Genomic DNA, 14,276 nt, shown 5'->3' with positions numbered 1-14,276 from the left:
ATAATACGGGAATGTCTTTTGTCGTGCTTTCAATAAATTCAAGCAAGACTTTGTAAATCAGCAGTTTCCTTTGCATGTACCAACATAACATCAGCTATGAATAAGTGCTTTTCCCATAGGGTCTTCATGGGGGATTTCTAACCAGAACTGCCAATATAAACTCTTTATGGGCAAGCTGCATATAAATCCCTATACGTACACCTGCCCCCAACTTCCCAACTGTTTAAGTGGCCAAAGTTGAACACAACTACACAATAAGCAGACGTCTGAATATGCCACATATCAATATACTTTTAGATGACCATAAAATGTATGAATATTCATGAGCCGTAATAAGTGAAAACATCCCATGTACTGATCCTACTATGCTGTGACAGCGGACAGCCGATTGGCTTCATTTAAATCCTTCTGACCGTCTGTACAAATTAGGGACAATAGGCGACTGTCTATTACTACTGGTTATAATGAATTATACAGAGTAGGAAGTGAACAGTTTTCTACTGTAGCTGATTTTCTTAAGAGCGCTGTGTGTGTGTTACTAAATGTACATTGTACGATTATCATCCTTTTATATAGTGCTACCGTATTATATATTGCTTTACAGAGAATATTTCATCCAGATTATTCCCTGCTCCAGTGGAGTCTGTAGTCTAAAATAGGGGGTCTGTGTGGTGGCTAAAATAGTCTCTCCCAGTTTTACTGTATACCACTGTAGCCCCTGGGTACTTGTGTAGACTGGCGGGGAATCACTGACACGGGTGGAAGCGTTGTGGCATACACAAGCAGGTCACCTATCCCTTTAAACTAATACGCCAGGATCTTATAGGAATACGGTTTTGATGGTTTAATGGACTATTAAGATGTTTTCTATTTAATTACATTTATTCTTAAAATGAGTTAATAGACTTGGTTTTCCGTGTGACCACTTTATATACATTCTTTTTCTTTTATAGTGACCTATTATAATAGTAATGTTACTTTACACGTTAAACTTCTTACCATGACCTGTGTCGCTCTGCAGGTGCGGGTACAAGTGTGTCAGACCTGACGTTTCATACACTTGTGTTATCCCAGCTCTGGTGTCACAAGAGGGCAGTAAAAGCTCAACTTGTACATCTCCCTGTTTAAGGTTCTTCTTACTTTATCTCCAATCTGGTTTAATGTCTGGGAGAAAAGTGCTGGCGTCACCAGTGTTTAATATTTAGCTGTTTGCTAGCACTCTAGACAGATGACTGTTCTATGCATTGGATGGTTCTGTACACCTCCTGCGTACAATAGCTAGATATGGAAATCACATTAAAACACATCGCAGACACTGAATAATGTTCTTGTTATAGTTGATCATAGTGAAGAGTGGGGGGGGGGTCATCCTTGGAGATATTCAACAAGGTGGTGGGTGCTTTTTATACTGTATCCTTTGACTATTTTTGTTTTCTTATAGTTAACCTTGTCATACATAGACACAGCCTTTCATTGGGACAGCATGTTGATCTGGAGTTAGATACGATATCTGCCACATGGGGGCGCACTTATTCCTAGTCCACAAGTTGCTGCTTTTTTTTGTAGCAGCAATTTACAGACTTGGCTTTGCAACCACTGGTTTAGTGTTCGCCGTTTGAAATTCCTTTGACGCCCGTTAAAATAAATATATAAAAAAAATAGTCTATTTTTGAAATAAATAACTTTTTTTGGGTTCAAAAAAAGGAGTCTGAGTAAATAGAGTAATAATTATATATTTTTTTAATTCTACTTTCCTAGCTGGCTATTTTAGCGTTGAGGACAGGCTGATTTGCAAAGGCTGCTCAGCTACCTGATTCCCAGCAGTATGGGAATAATTTGAGCGGTCTGCACATCTGTTTCTATGCAGCTCTCCTCCAATCTGCTATATGTCAGAGTATATTTAGGGTTTTCTGTGTGCACCCCACCCAAACAGTGCTGGAATCACAACTAGGCAAGTAGAAATGGAAAGACATATATCGCAATTGGGGGAGAATAATTAATTTGAACGGAAAAGCTGTTTTAAAGAGAAATTCAGTTTTTTGTAAAACTTATGCAAAGTGGGGTCATGGTTCTTTAGTAGTTATATGTTGAGGGACCCTGCCATGTGACCACCTTCTGCGCTATGAGGTCTTTCAGACGTCATTATGTCAGACAGCGGGGTTATGGGGGACGGACCTAACTCCCTGTAGCCTACTCTGCTGATTGGACCTTCTTTTGGGGAACCACAGTTTTCATAAGGGGTCAGGAAAGCGCGGTTCAAGGGAGGGGTCACCGCCAAACGTCTACTGAAGAGTAAATCTGTTCTAGAATTATAATAAATAAGTGAGATTGTTCCGTTGTGATTACTGTTGCTCATTACAGGGAACAGCACACTGCTTGGATTCTGTATCAGTGTTTCTATGTTTCTGGCCTCCGGGCAAAACATGTTTCCAAAATCATGTGTAGTCATGTGTAGGAGGTGATAAAAATATTGAATAAGTGCTGAGAATCTCGCTCCTTACACCGTCTGCCTATTTTTGCATCCGATGTAAATGTGTGAGCGTATACTCTAGTGGCCCCTCAGCCTTCACCTGTTTTATTGTCAGATTTGTTTGTTACTGAGAGTAATAAGTAACGTGCAACAGTTTTGAAGGTTAAAGGTCCTCACCGCGTGTCTTTGGGAGTGTATTGGGTTGCCTGTCGATGGTCTAGTACAGTGATGGCTAACCTGTGACACTCCAGGTGTTGTGAAACTACAAGTCCCAGCATGCTTTGCCAGCTATCGGCTAGTTTTCTACTGGCAAAGCATGCTGTGGCTTGTAGTTTCACAACACCTGTAGTGTCACAGGTTAGCCATCACTGGCCTAGTAGGTCAAGCTTGGTGGCTCTCCGCAGAATACTACCTAAATTACTGTGTTCTGGATAAAATAGATACATATGTGACTTTCCCCTTAAATATACAGTTTAGCAATGTTTTTACTTTTTCCACAACCGACCGGACTGTGTCATAACAGATGTTTCCCTCATTCCTGCTCTTCTGCGCACACCCACGTGCCATCACCATTGTAGGCTCACCCTCAGCTCCTGCACTATAATGATTGATTAAACAGCACTGAAATGTCTAAACAAAGTAGAATCTGTTGATTCTACTGGTTCCTTCCAACCTGCTTTACTGAGACAGACAACGTGCACCAAAACCTTCTGTTGGTAGGAGTGGGGCCGCAGGGTTTAGCAGCGCTCCACTCGGTGACAGTAGAAGGCACTTCAATATCGTGTCTGTGTATGAAATTATCACTGAGCTGCAGCAATTTTTTGCCTTTTCTCCCCGCAATTTAAGGGATAGTGCATTACTTACTAAAAGATCCTGTACATAGTACTAACCTGGTAAGAAGATCAGACATCCTGGAAACTCTGGTCCTCCAATAAGTGTCTGGTGATTGGATGACTGAACACCTTGACACTGCATGTGGCAGTACGGTAGCTTAGTGGTTAGCACTTCTGCCTCACAGCACTGGGGTCATGAGGTCGATTCCCAACCATGGCCTTATCTGTGTGGAGTTTGTATGTTCTCCCCATGTTTGCGTGGGTTTCCTCCGGGTGCTCCGGTTTCCTCCCACACTCCAAAAACATACTAGTAGGTGTATTGGCTGCTAACAAATTGACCCTAGTCTGTGTATGTGTTAGGGAATTTAGACTGTAAGCTCCAATGGGGCAGGGACTGATGTGAATGAGTTCTCTGTACAGCGCTATATAATTAAATGGTGATGATCCAGTTGTTTGCCCTGAGAGAGCTGTGTAATGAACCAACCGGATCTGCTGATCAGTGTGCTGCTGCTTCTCCTATCTGGAGTGTAAAAAGAACAAACAAATCTCATTTATTTACCCACTAGTGACTAGTGGGCTGAAGAGCTTTGTCCTGCTGTATCTGTGTTTTAGACAATTTTATGATGACATTTCTTTGCATCCTTTAGTATTGATGGTTTGATTTCTCCCCCCCCCCCCCCATATGCTCCATAATTACACCATGTGGCCTATATGATCGAATCTGACATTTACATAAAAGGAACTGAGCAGTGACTCTAACACACAGTGGAAATGTTGAAAATATTAACATCTTTGACACAAATATGCCGGTACATGGATCTTTATGCCGTGTCACTGTGCTGATGAATGTTCCACCTATTCTTGTATGGCCAAGCAGGTGCTCTTCTTCATTTCTCCACTGGGGGCACTGTTTAATGTTAGTCTATCAGCGTTTTTCTTTGTCTGCTCCCACTGATAAATACATATAGAAATGAATCAATTATGACCAGTTGACGGATGTTCTAAGTTATGGCTGGGGATAATCGATTTAAAGTACCAGACGATCAATCCCGTATGAAAATTCATCTTGACACTTACAAAATTGTCTGTGGAATAGTTTTCATACAATGGCAGAACTTTTATATTAGCGGTTATCAGCCAATGTTCTTCAGTAGACTTAGTCTGATCTGCATAGAAAGAAGTGTCAGCCGCCCATACACACGACCTTGTATGGAATATTGTTTTATGATGATTTTGGTACAGTGCCGTTCGTGTTAATGCTGGGTAGATAACCAGTGTGTAAACCTGGCATATTGTGGTGTTGATGGATGGGTTTATCCTCAAGAAACCTTATTTTTGTTGGCTGCGCCTTCAGCAGCATCTCTGTTTTTATTGTTGCTGATTGCTTCTCAGCTGCTTATCCTTGATAAATCTTCTGTGTGAGAGGATGCTCAGCCTGGACATTTATTGCAGCCTTTTAAAAAGAAAAAATACTCTCATTTTTTTTTTATTTTTTTTTAGCGTCCTGCCTGCATTTAATGTAATTACATGGGACTCCGGGAGGCCTTGGTCCAGGGTGAAAATGTAAAGTCAGAAATGTATGTGTGAGGTTGAGATTAAACAGCTATTAGATAGAAACCTAATTCTGTGTTGTTACATTTGACTTTGCACGGAACGTTGTGACTTCCCCACTGCCAGGGTTACTAGATTCCGCCATTGCTCATTTCTCTGACAGCTCGTGTACTTTTCGTATATTTATTCTTCTGAGTGTCCTTGCTGTGTTTGTGTTCTATCAGGTATAAGGAGGGAGGAGAAGCCTTGCTGGTACTGCTGCCGTCTGAAAGAAAGGGGATGGTGCGACAGCTGGAAGAGAAGAAGGTGCCGATTAACGAAATCAAGTACGTATTAATCTCTGTTGGGACCATTGACCACTTTTTTTTATTGCCCCTTTACATATACTTGTGGAAGACAAAATTATATAGGATTTAGGATTCTGTGGAGAAAAACTAGGGGTCAATTTTATTTTAGGAGGACTGAGCGGAGGGTTACTTTCATGAAAATTACTCAAAAACTAAGGCTCACAGGAGATAAAACCCCCAGCTCCTTAGCAGAATTTATCACACTAGAACGGGAGGACCAATTATTATTATTATTGTTTATTTGTATGGCGCCACAGATGCAGTAGCGCCTGACATAGCAGGTCAATATAACATACATGACAAAATGTAGACATAAAAAGTACATGGGTACAGAGCAGAATAATAAATGCATGGATGCAATTAACACAACAAATTGGATGACATGCAGAAACAATTCAGAATTGGACACTGGGTAGAGGACTGTGCCTGTGAGAGCTTACATTCTAGAGGGAGGGGGTAGTAAGAAACAATAAGCACTAGAGGGACATTAAGATTAGCAGTTTAGGTCTGTAGCAGGGAAGGTGGAGGCTACATAATTGAACTGGCAGGAGGGTGCCTGAAGCGACGACAGAGTAGGTTGAAGTAGGTGAGGATATTGGGCTGGGAGAATGGGGAAGAGGGGAACAAGAGAGGAGAGGTAGGAAGGGAGTGCGGAAAGGAAGATGGTGCGGCGTGGATAGACATGGAGAGCAGTTGGCATAGTGTGGGTAGAACTACATGGTAATACAGATGAACGGATTGGACATACTGAGAATTTAAATGAGACAAGGTTTGTAAGTGGTTTCTTAAGTCAGAAGTGATCTTACCACCAATACTAGCAGATCAGTAAGGAGTGTCCAAAGCAGGTGCTTGAGTGTACTCACTGGAGTGTTGTATTCTGTCCTCCTGTAGTAGTGATATCAGGTAGAGTGTTCTCCTTTTTATCTCCTGTTTAACTCCGGTATAACTCTGAATTATGCTGTATTAATCGTAATACACTGTGAGCTAAACGCACTAGTAATGCAGCCTACACAAGCCGTGCTCATGATCGCACCTTGTGATTGGTCCTCTCACTCACCGCCTTCTTCCCTGATTATCAGCCATTCCCTACAACTAGCGGGGACATATTTTAATGTGACTTTTGAGGGGCGTATTCAATTGTTAACGCTAACAAACGAGTGCTGAAAAAATCTTACCGTTAATACGGTAATTACTCGCGGAATTTCAGCTCGCCGCCCCCTGAGCGGCGAGCTGAAATTCCGCGAGTAAACTACCGTATTAACGCTTTTCGCGCGCAGTATTACAGTATAAACGGTAATATTTTTTGAGCGCTCGTTTTTCAGCGTTAACGCTGACAATTGAATACCCCCCTAAGGCTTGGTAAAGCTGTGTCTGCCCTTTACATAATCTCTGTGAAATTATTTTCCAGTATTAATGACCAATAGATGGATACACTGGAAATGATTTCTACTTTTTATAGGTTACCTGTATACTATCATACTGATATCATCTTAGAAGTCCAGTGTGAATGTGACTGCTCCTTTAATTCTTGGTAACCGATTAAAATGCTAATTAGTGTTAACGATTGAATATTGCAAACGGCTTTAGTGTTATTATTCATCATTATTATTAAAGCTAAATACTTTTTTTGCAATTATTAAAATTAAAACCCTGTAATATGCTAAAAGCAGATTATACATTATACACTAATTGAAAAACAAATTAAAAGCAAATTAGATTGAACAGCAAATCTGACAGCATTATGTCAGAGTTTCTATAAATCTTATTCATTAACATTTTATGTGTTTTTTTTTTTTTTTTTTCTTCTTTTTTTCTTTCTTTAACTTACCAGGATTAACCCTGAAAAGCTTTTAGATGTACAAGGAAGACTCAATGCATTTTTGGCCCAGGAGCTAGTAATGAAAGAACGAGCTCAGAGGGTAAGTGTATAGAATGGAGATTAGTCACTGTGATTGGAAATGAATATTAGAAGAAGAAGAATTATTGAAAAGGATGGTAAATTGTGCTAAAATATCTAGACACCACTCAATCTCTGTGTGGAATTATAATGCAAATTGCTTGTATTCATGGTTGAATTACAATATGAAATGGGACAACGGCTTTTGAAAATAATCTAAAAAATGTGACGTTCAGTGGTCTTTTGAGAATGTTATGATACGTTTGATTCAATCTTCTTGTCCTGCTCATCTTGTTCACATTCTGAAAAGTGCTGCAATAGAACAGGCTGTAGTCCGACAGAGCGCCGGAAAGGCCGTTGCAGCACAGAGTATTTCAGGAGACTAGTGTAGGTGTTCGTAAACTGTCCATTCGTGCAGTTGTGCATGACGGGGGCTGCATGTGACTGGGTAAGGAAGCCAATGGAGGCACCCAGGAAGGTGGTGTCAACCGTGCGTGAAAACATCACGCCCCCTAGAAATCGCCCAGATTTTATTTGAAAAGGCATTTTATTTATAACAGAGCCAAATATAGCTGTGTAGCCAGTTGCTAAGACGCATTATCGGTCAAAATAAGAATTCAGACATGTCATAACATTTAAATCGTTATTCTATGAAAGGTGTGGCTTTAAACACGTCATGTGTGTCCCTTTGAATTCATCCTGAAAAGCCAGCAGGAGATGCACATGTATCATTGCACTGTAAGCAAAGTGGTGTTAAGTGTTTTTTTTTGGGGGGGTTTTTAAGTGTTTATCTCATGTATTTTCTTTCATGATTTTCCCTTAAGTAATATGTTTTTGTTTTTTTTCCCCAGTGCTTTGTGTCTTATTTGCGTTCTGTCTTTTTAATGAAGAATAAGGACGTTTTCAATGTCTTCAAATTGCCGCTCGCACAGTATTCTCAGTAAGTCTTTGCTCTTCGGTTATATATGAATTAACAGAAAACACGAAGGGTAGATTTACTGAAACTTCTAAAAAGGAAAAGTGGAGGTGTTGCCCATAGCACTTCTAGCGATCATTTTCTAGAATGTAGAACAAAGCTCGGCTGTTTGTAGAGCTCCCCCCTTCGTTCTACTGCACAGTGGATTCTCACTACTGGTGCCAAGAGTTTGCGCGGGAAGACTACTGACTCATCTTAGCAGGGTACAGCTGCTGAAGGGACACTGGCGAAGTACCATACTTTGTCTTAATAGTCATATTAGATAGATATAGTATATTAGATTATATTAATCTGGTTTTTGTGTTGATAGTAGATTATATGTATATTAGATTCTACTTGGGCAACTTGCATTTCCTCATACTGTTTGTTACAAGATATATCCTGTCTGTTAGAGATTACTTACTATTCTTGTATATATAATTCACACTATACCTTGTGCGACTGCATTCTGTTACTTCTGTGTGCTTTTCTCTTAAAAATATGTCTGATAAGGGAAAAGCACCTTTGACAAAATATTTCAAATGTTCAAAATGCAAAGTTACGTTGCCTATTGGACAGAAGGACCCGGGGGCACTTTGTACTGACTGTGACGCAGGGACACTCTCTACGCAGGCCCATCTACGTACTATCGCTTGCAGAGGAACCGACATGGGCATCTTCCCTGGCGCAGTCCGTTACTACACTGGTCCAACTGCTTACTAAGCCTACTGGGTTAACAGCAGTTTCTGCCGTTCTCCCCGCAGCTTCGGGAGAAACTGCCCTCCCTGTGACTACAGGGATGCCAGTGACCGCAGGGACATCAGAAGTACCTTTTGGCGGGTACATTTTCACTGCCCACTAACCCAGGCGCTTCCTCCGGTGAACCAGCTTGGTCCTCATCCTTGGTAAGAGGCTTAGACAGACTAAATCGCCTTCTAGAAGAACCAAGAACGGTACTTGCTTGAAATAAGAGGTCTCGGTCTACCAATCCCCTCCTATCCCTCTCTGATTCTGAGAGATCATCAGAAGAGAAAGGTGAGGCTATTTTTGACTCTGACTCTACACATCACAGACCAGGAAGACACCCCTAGATATCAGGACATTGACGATCTGCTCTTAGCCATCAGACAAGCTCTGGATCTTATGGATTTGGATGAACTTAATTATTCGGATCAGCGCCTTTTCAAAAAAAAATGAGACTGCGCTATCCGGTTTCCTCCGTCAGCGGAACTCAGACATTGCAGAAGCTGCTTGGAAACAGCCGGACCGGAAGTTTACCATTCCAAGGAGATTCCTCACCCTATACGCGTTACAGGAGGAGGATTTGGCCCGATGAGAGCAGATTCCAAGTGCTGATACATCGGTTGTTCGCTTAGCTCATCATACTACGCTATGGGAACAGCGGCCCTACAGGATTACAATGACCGCATGGTTGAGGGTCATCTAAAATCCATCTATGTAGCGGCAGGCACTTCCTTCAGGCCCATGTTTTCATTGGCATGGGTTGCCAGAGCGATGGAAACATGGGCGGAACAGTTGGCAGAGAGACTGCAAGATTCCAAATTGCTTCCCCTTGCCCTACATTTGAAAGAGGTGTCTGGATACTAATATGAGGCTGTCCAGAACGCAGCCTCTGTTTCGGCCTCCATTTCGGCCTCAGTGGTAATGGCAAATAGAAGGACCCTATAGCTCAGATCTTGGGACGCTGACACAGAATCTAAGAAATCGCTTAAAACCTTACCGTATTCAGGCGCAGTATTGTTCGGGCCTGAATTGAACAATATTATTAACCAGGCCTCGGGCGGCAAAAGCACTTTTCTATGAGTAAATGTTCCTAAGAATAAACCTCCTCGTTTTGTCTCCTTTAGACAGCCGTTTCGGGGAGACTCCTTTACTAGAGGTCGGACGGCCATAGGCAGACCGACTGGTAGCAGGGAGCATTCCTTCAGAGGCAGAACCTCCCCCTCCGCGAGACGTTCGTCTGCTAAAGTTAAAGAAAAACCTGCTTCCTGACTCTTGACCATTCCTACTTGCGGCAGCAGGAGTGGGGGGAGGGGGGGGGGGGCGCAGTTGAGTCTATTCAAGGAACGGTGGATAGCGGCCTCCCAAGATCTTTGGATTTGCAAAATCATGAGGAGAAGGGTATATGATAGACCTGGCAGGCCCAGCCCCTTGTCTCTTCTTTACAACATCCTTACCCCGTGATCCAGAAAGGAGACAGGCGATGCAACTCTGTGTCACTTCTCTTTTTTCTGCAGGAGTCATTTGCTCTGTACCAGACAATCGGATGAGACAAGGGTTCTACTCTAATCTGTTCCTGGTCCCGAAACCGGATGGCTCATTCCGACCCATTTTAAATCTAAAAGCGTTAAATCTATACCTAAAGGGGGACAAATTTCGCAAGGAGTCCCTCAGATCAGTGATCAATGGACTGGAGGCAGATGAATTTTTAGCGTCAATAGACATAGGGACATGAAGATAAGCGTCCTTTATTTGGGAAGGACTTCAGTCACTTATCAGATTCATGGTAGGTTCAGCCCTCTACCAATTCCGGGCTCTCCCATTCGGCCTTTCCACAGTCCCCATTGTCTTCACAAAAATGTCAGTGATACCTTCGTTCCAGAGGGGTCAAAATAATACCATATTTAGACGACCTCCTCATCAAGGCCACATCAGCGAACCTATTATAACAGCATCTGACGCTTACCATCAGGTTCCTGGAGCACCATGGATGGATGATTAACTTAAAACGTTCTCAATTGATTCCCTGCCAGAGGATGATCTTCCTGGGGCTCATCATGGACACCAGGGAACAAAAGGTGTTTCTTCCGGAGGACAAGGCCAGATCGTTGTGAGAACTAATTGCATGGGTCCTGGCAACTCCCGGTCCAACCATTCACTTACATATGCGCTTCCTAGGGAAGATGGGGTCGACATTGGAGACAAATCCTTACGGTCGGTTCCATTCCCGCTACTTCCAGTGGGATCTTTCAACCAAGTGGTCAGGTTCACACCTACATTTGGAACGCCAGAGGATAAAATTGTCCAAAGCAAAGGTGTCTCTTCAGTGGTGGTTGGTCCAGGATCACCTAGCGGTAGGCAGGTCCTTTGTCCCGTGGTCCTGGATCATAGTGACCACGGACGCCCGCTTGAAGAGGTGGCGGGCTGTAGCCCTTTTCTTACACCTTCAGGGCCTTTGGTCAACTCAGGAGTCTATATACATTCTAGAACTGAAGGCCATGCTAATGGCTCTTCGAGACGCACAGACCCTTCTTCAAGGTTCTCCAGTCAGGCTACAATCGGACAGTGCCACAACAGTAGCTAATGCCAACAGACAGGGCGGAACCAGAAGTGCAAGCACAATGTCAATTGTGCTTGATCTGTTCCGCCCAGGCTGCACAGATCTTTGCCTGGGCGGAACAGGACGTTCCCTCAATCTCAGCTGTGTTCATCCCAGGCACCCAAAACTGGGAGGTAGATTATCTGAGTCGTCATGTAGTGATGCCGGGGGAGTGGTCACTCCATCCGGAGGTCTTCCAGTCACTAATTCAGAAATGGGGTCTTCCAGACCTGGATCTCATGGCGTCGAGGCACAACAGGAAGGTCTCAAGATTCTGCCCAAGGGCAAGGGGCCTCCTGGCGGTAGCCATCGAAGTTATGACAATGCCCTGGATTTTCCGGTTGGGATATCTGTTCCCACCCATATCCATAATTCACTGCGTTCTCAGAAGAGTAAGACAAGGGGGACTCCCAGTGATTCTGGTGGCCCCTGCCTTGCCGCAGAGAGTATGGTACACGGACATAGTTTAAATGGCGGTAGGTCAAGAAGTGCGTCTTCCACTACGAGACAAACTATTTTTCCAGGGCCCTTTTCGACGTCAGGACTTACAGCGGCTGACTTTAACAGCATTGCTGTTGAAGCCAGCCTTTGGCGTTCTAGAGGTTTTTCTCCTAGAGTCGTAAACACCTTGTTGCGGCCTCGCAAGCCAGTTTCCGTTTGTATCTACCATCGCACCTTGTGAGCCTTTTCGTGTCGTGATCCATATTTGGTTTTTCATGAGGATAGAGCAGTTCTATGTACTATTCCTTCCTTCATTCCTAAAGTGGTCTCTGCTTTTCACATGAACCAGGAGATTGTGGTTCCCGTGTTTCAGCCGGGACCATCGCCTACTGGACAGAATAAAATGGAATGTTTGGATGTGGTCAGGGCTCTCTGAATTTACGTGAGTAGGACTTCATACATTAGACACACTGATTCCTTATTTATCCTGTTTGACTGGTCAGCCTCAAAGCAATCCATTGCAAGATGGATTACTGCCACCATTAGACAGACTTGCATCAGTGCTAACCGGCTGTTGCCAGATCACCTCACTGTCCATTCTACCTGTTCAGTGGGGGTGTCCTGGTCCGCGAGAAATGGGGCCTCAGTGGACCAACTTTGCAGAGCAGACACCTGGTCCTCGGTCCATACGTTTACTAAATTCTATCTATTCCATGTCTTTGCGTCTAAAGACGCCAATTTTGGCTGTAGGGCTCTACGTGCCGGGCTGTCAGAGCGGTCCCACACTTAAGGGGGCTGCTTTAGAACGTCCCCATGGTAGCAGTGTCCCCCAGATAGGATGAAAGAGAAAAGAGGATTTTTATACTTGCGATAAATCTGTTTCTCTGATTCCATCTGGTGGACACTGAGTTCCCTCCCTTCTGCTCTTCTGCTGTATGTTCTTTGGTTGTTTGACCCATCTTTCTTGAGGCTTTATAATTAAACTGAGGAGCCACAAGGTGATGCAGAGGGGAGGGGTCAGTCAGCATTGATACATTAAACAAGTTAACTATTTAAGTGCCATCTGCACACTCCCCTCATGCAACCCATGGTAGCAGTGCCCCCCAGATGGAATCAGAGAAACGGCTTTATCGTAAGTTTAGAAAATACTGTGATTGGTGGTGTTGCTATTTTTTTTTTATTTATTTTTTTTGTTGTTGCTGTTTGAGTTTACTGACTCTCACGTTGCAGGTCATTGGGTCTTGCGGTAGCCCCGAGGGTCCGATTCCTCCAGAAAGCCCAGAATTCACAGCTTTCCGCAACAGAGCCAAGTGACGAGGTTCAAGAGCCTGGCACCGTCAGTGATGAAGACATTGAGAACTTTAAAAGTCAGTTAGGTGGACAGAGCGTGGAGCAGGTGAATCCAGATGACACCGAGGACTCTGACCTGCCCAGTGAGGACAGCGATAAGGAGGATGATACAGAAGAGGAGGAAGTTCAGAGCTCAGAGGCCGGCAAACAAGCAGCTTTTCGCTTTACAAATGAGAGTGGTGGTGATGATGATGATGATGACTGTCGAGATCTTGAAATATTTACTGTCAAGAGAAGAGATGTGTTTGGCGTTCTGGAGGGTGAAACTGCTCCGGTAAGCTTAATTTATTTAATATGTACTGTAATCATTGTGTCATTATGAATTATAATTTGATGTTCAAATAAACTATAAGTAGTTGGAAAACTAGAATGTAGGCACCAGAGGAAAACAGTTGGGTGTTCCTGGTCTGACCATTTAGATATTAATAGTTTATTCTCAAGACAGTTGGTCCCAATGGAATTCCCTTAATCTTCTTCTTTTTTTCAACTACTTCTGTTGTTTTTCCAAGCATCGACAATTCTTGGTGCATATTGAATCTGGTAGTTCCACAACAGTCACAGTTGACCACATCTCTTCCTGATTGTAATTTGCTCTGAAAATGTTTTCCCTTCTGAACTTCTTTAAAACATTTTTGTATTTAAATATTTATGTTACGTTCATTTTAATACATATTCACAATGGTGTTCTGGGGTCTAACAGCCCTAAGCATTTGCTTTGCCTTTTAGTGGAATGAGACACACGGCTTATCCTGCACTTCTAGGTTGCCCTAATGACCCCTTCCCACAGCCCAGGCCTGTTTTTGGCCAGGGCTATGGAGAAAATGGCAGCTTAGATTGGCTTACTGATTATGGTGACTTCTTTTTTTTATGCTACCTATAAGTGCCATTTTAAACACTGTATGAATTCCTGTGTACGGCCAGGCCCCCGCAATCATGTATTTGGTGAAAGTCAGCGACTTGCATATCTTCAGCAAGAATAGCTTTTCATTGTTGTAATTTTAAAAATGATCGGTTGTAAGATAACGAGCAGCTGTTAGACACTTCCTTGTTGGTGTTTTTTAAATGTGCACTCAATCTGTATAGCATGCTGCC

General features: G+C 43.1%; 1 protein-coding gene across 1 annotated transcript in view; it reads left to right on the top strand.

The window, feature by feature from the left end:
* Positions 1-14,276, top strand: part of DDX10 (DEAD-box helicase 10) — a 179,786-nt gene that overhangs the window by 26,584 nt on the left and 138,926 nt on the right. The window contains exons 10-13 of the mRNA XM_075198896.1: positions 5,079-5,180; positions 7,033-7,120; positions 7,950-8,038; positions 13,065-13,458. Coding sequence (XP_075054997.1) covers positions 5,079-5,180; positions 7,033-7,120; positions 7,950-8,038; positions 13,065-13,458 — 673 coding nt within the window. The remainder of the gene's footprint in view (positions 1-5,078; positions 5,181-7,032; positions 7,121-7,949; positions 8,039-13,064; positions 13,459-14,276) is intronic.

Source organism: Mixophyes fleayi, chromosome 2, assembly GCF_038048845.1.
Source record: "Mixophyes fleayi isolate aMixFle1 chromosome 2, aMixFle1.hap1, whole genome shotgun sequence".
Classification (NCBI taxonomy): Eukaryota; Metazoa; Chordata; class Amphibia; order Anura; family Limnodynastidae; genus Mixophyes; species Mixophyes fleayi.
Note: the sequence above shows the minus strand (reverse complement) of the source record. Positions and strands in the feature narration are given on the sequence as shown.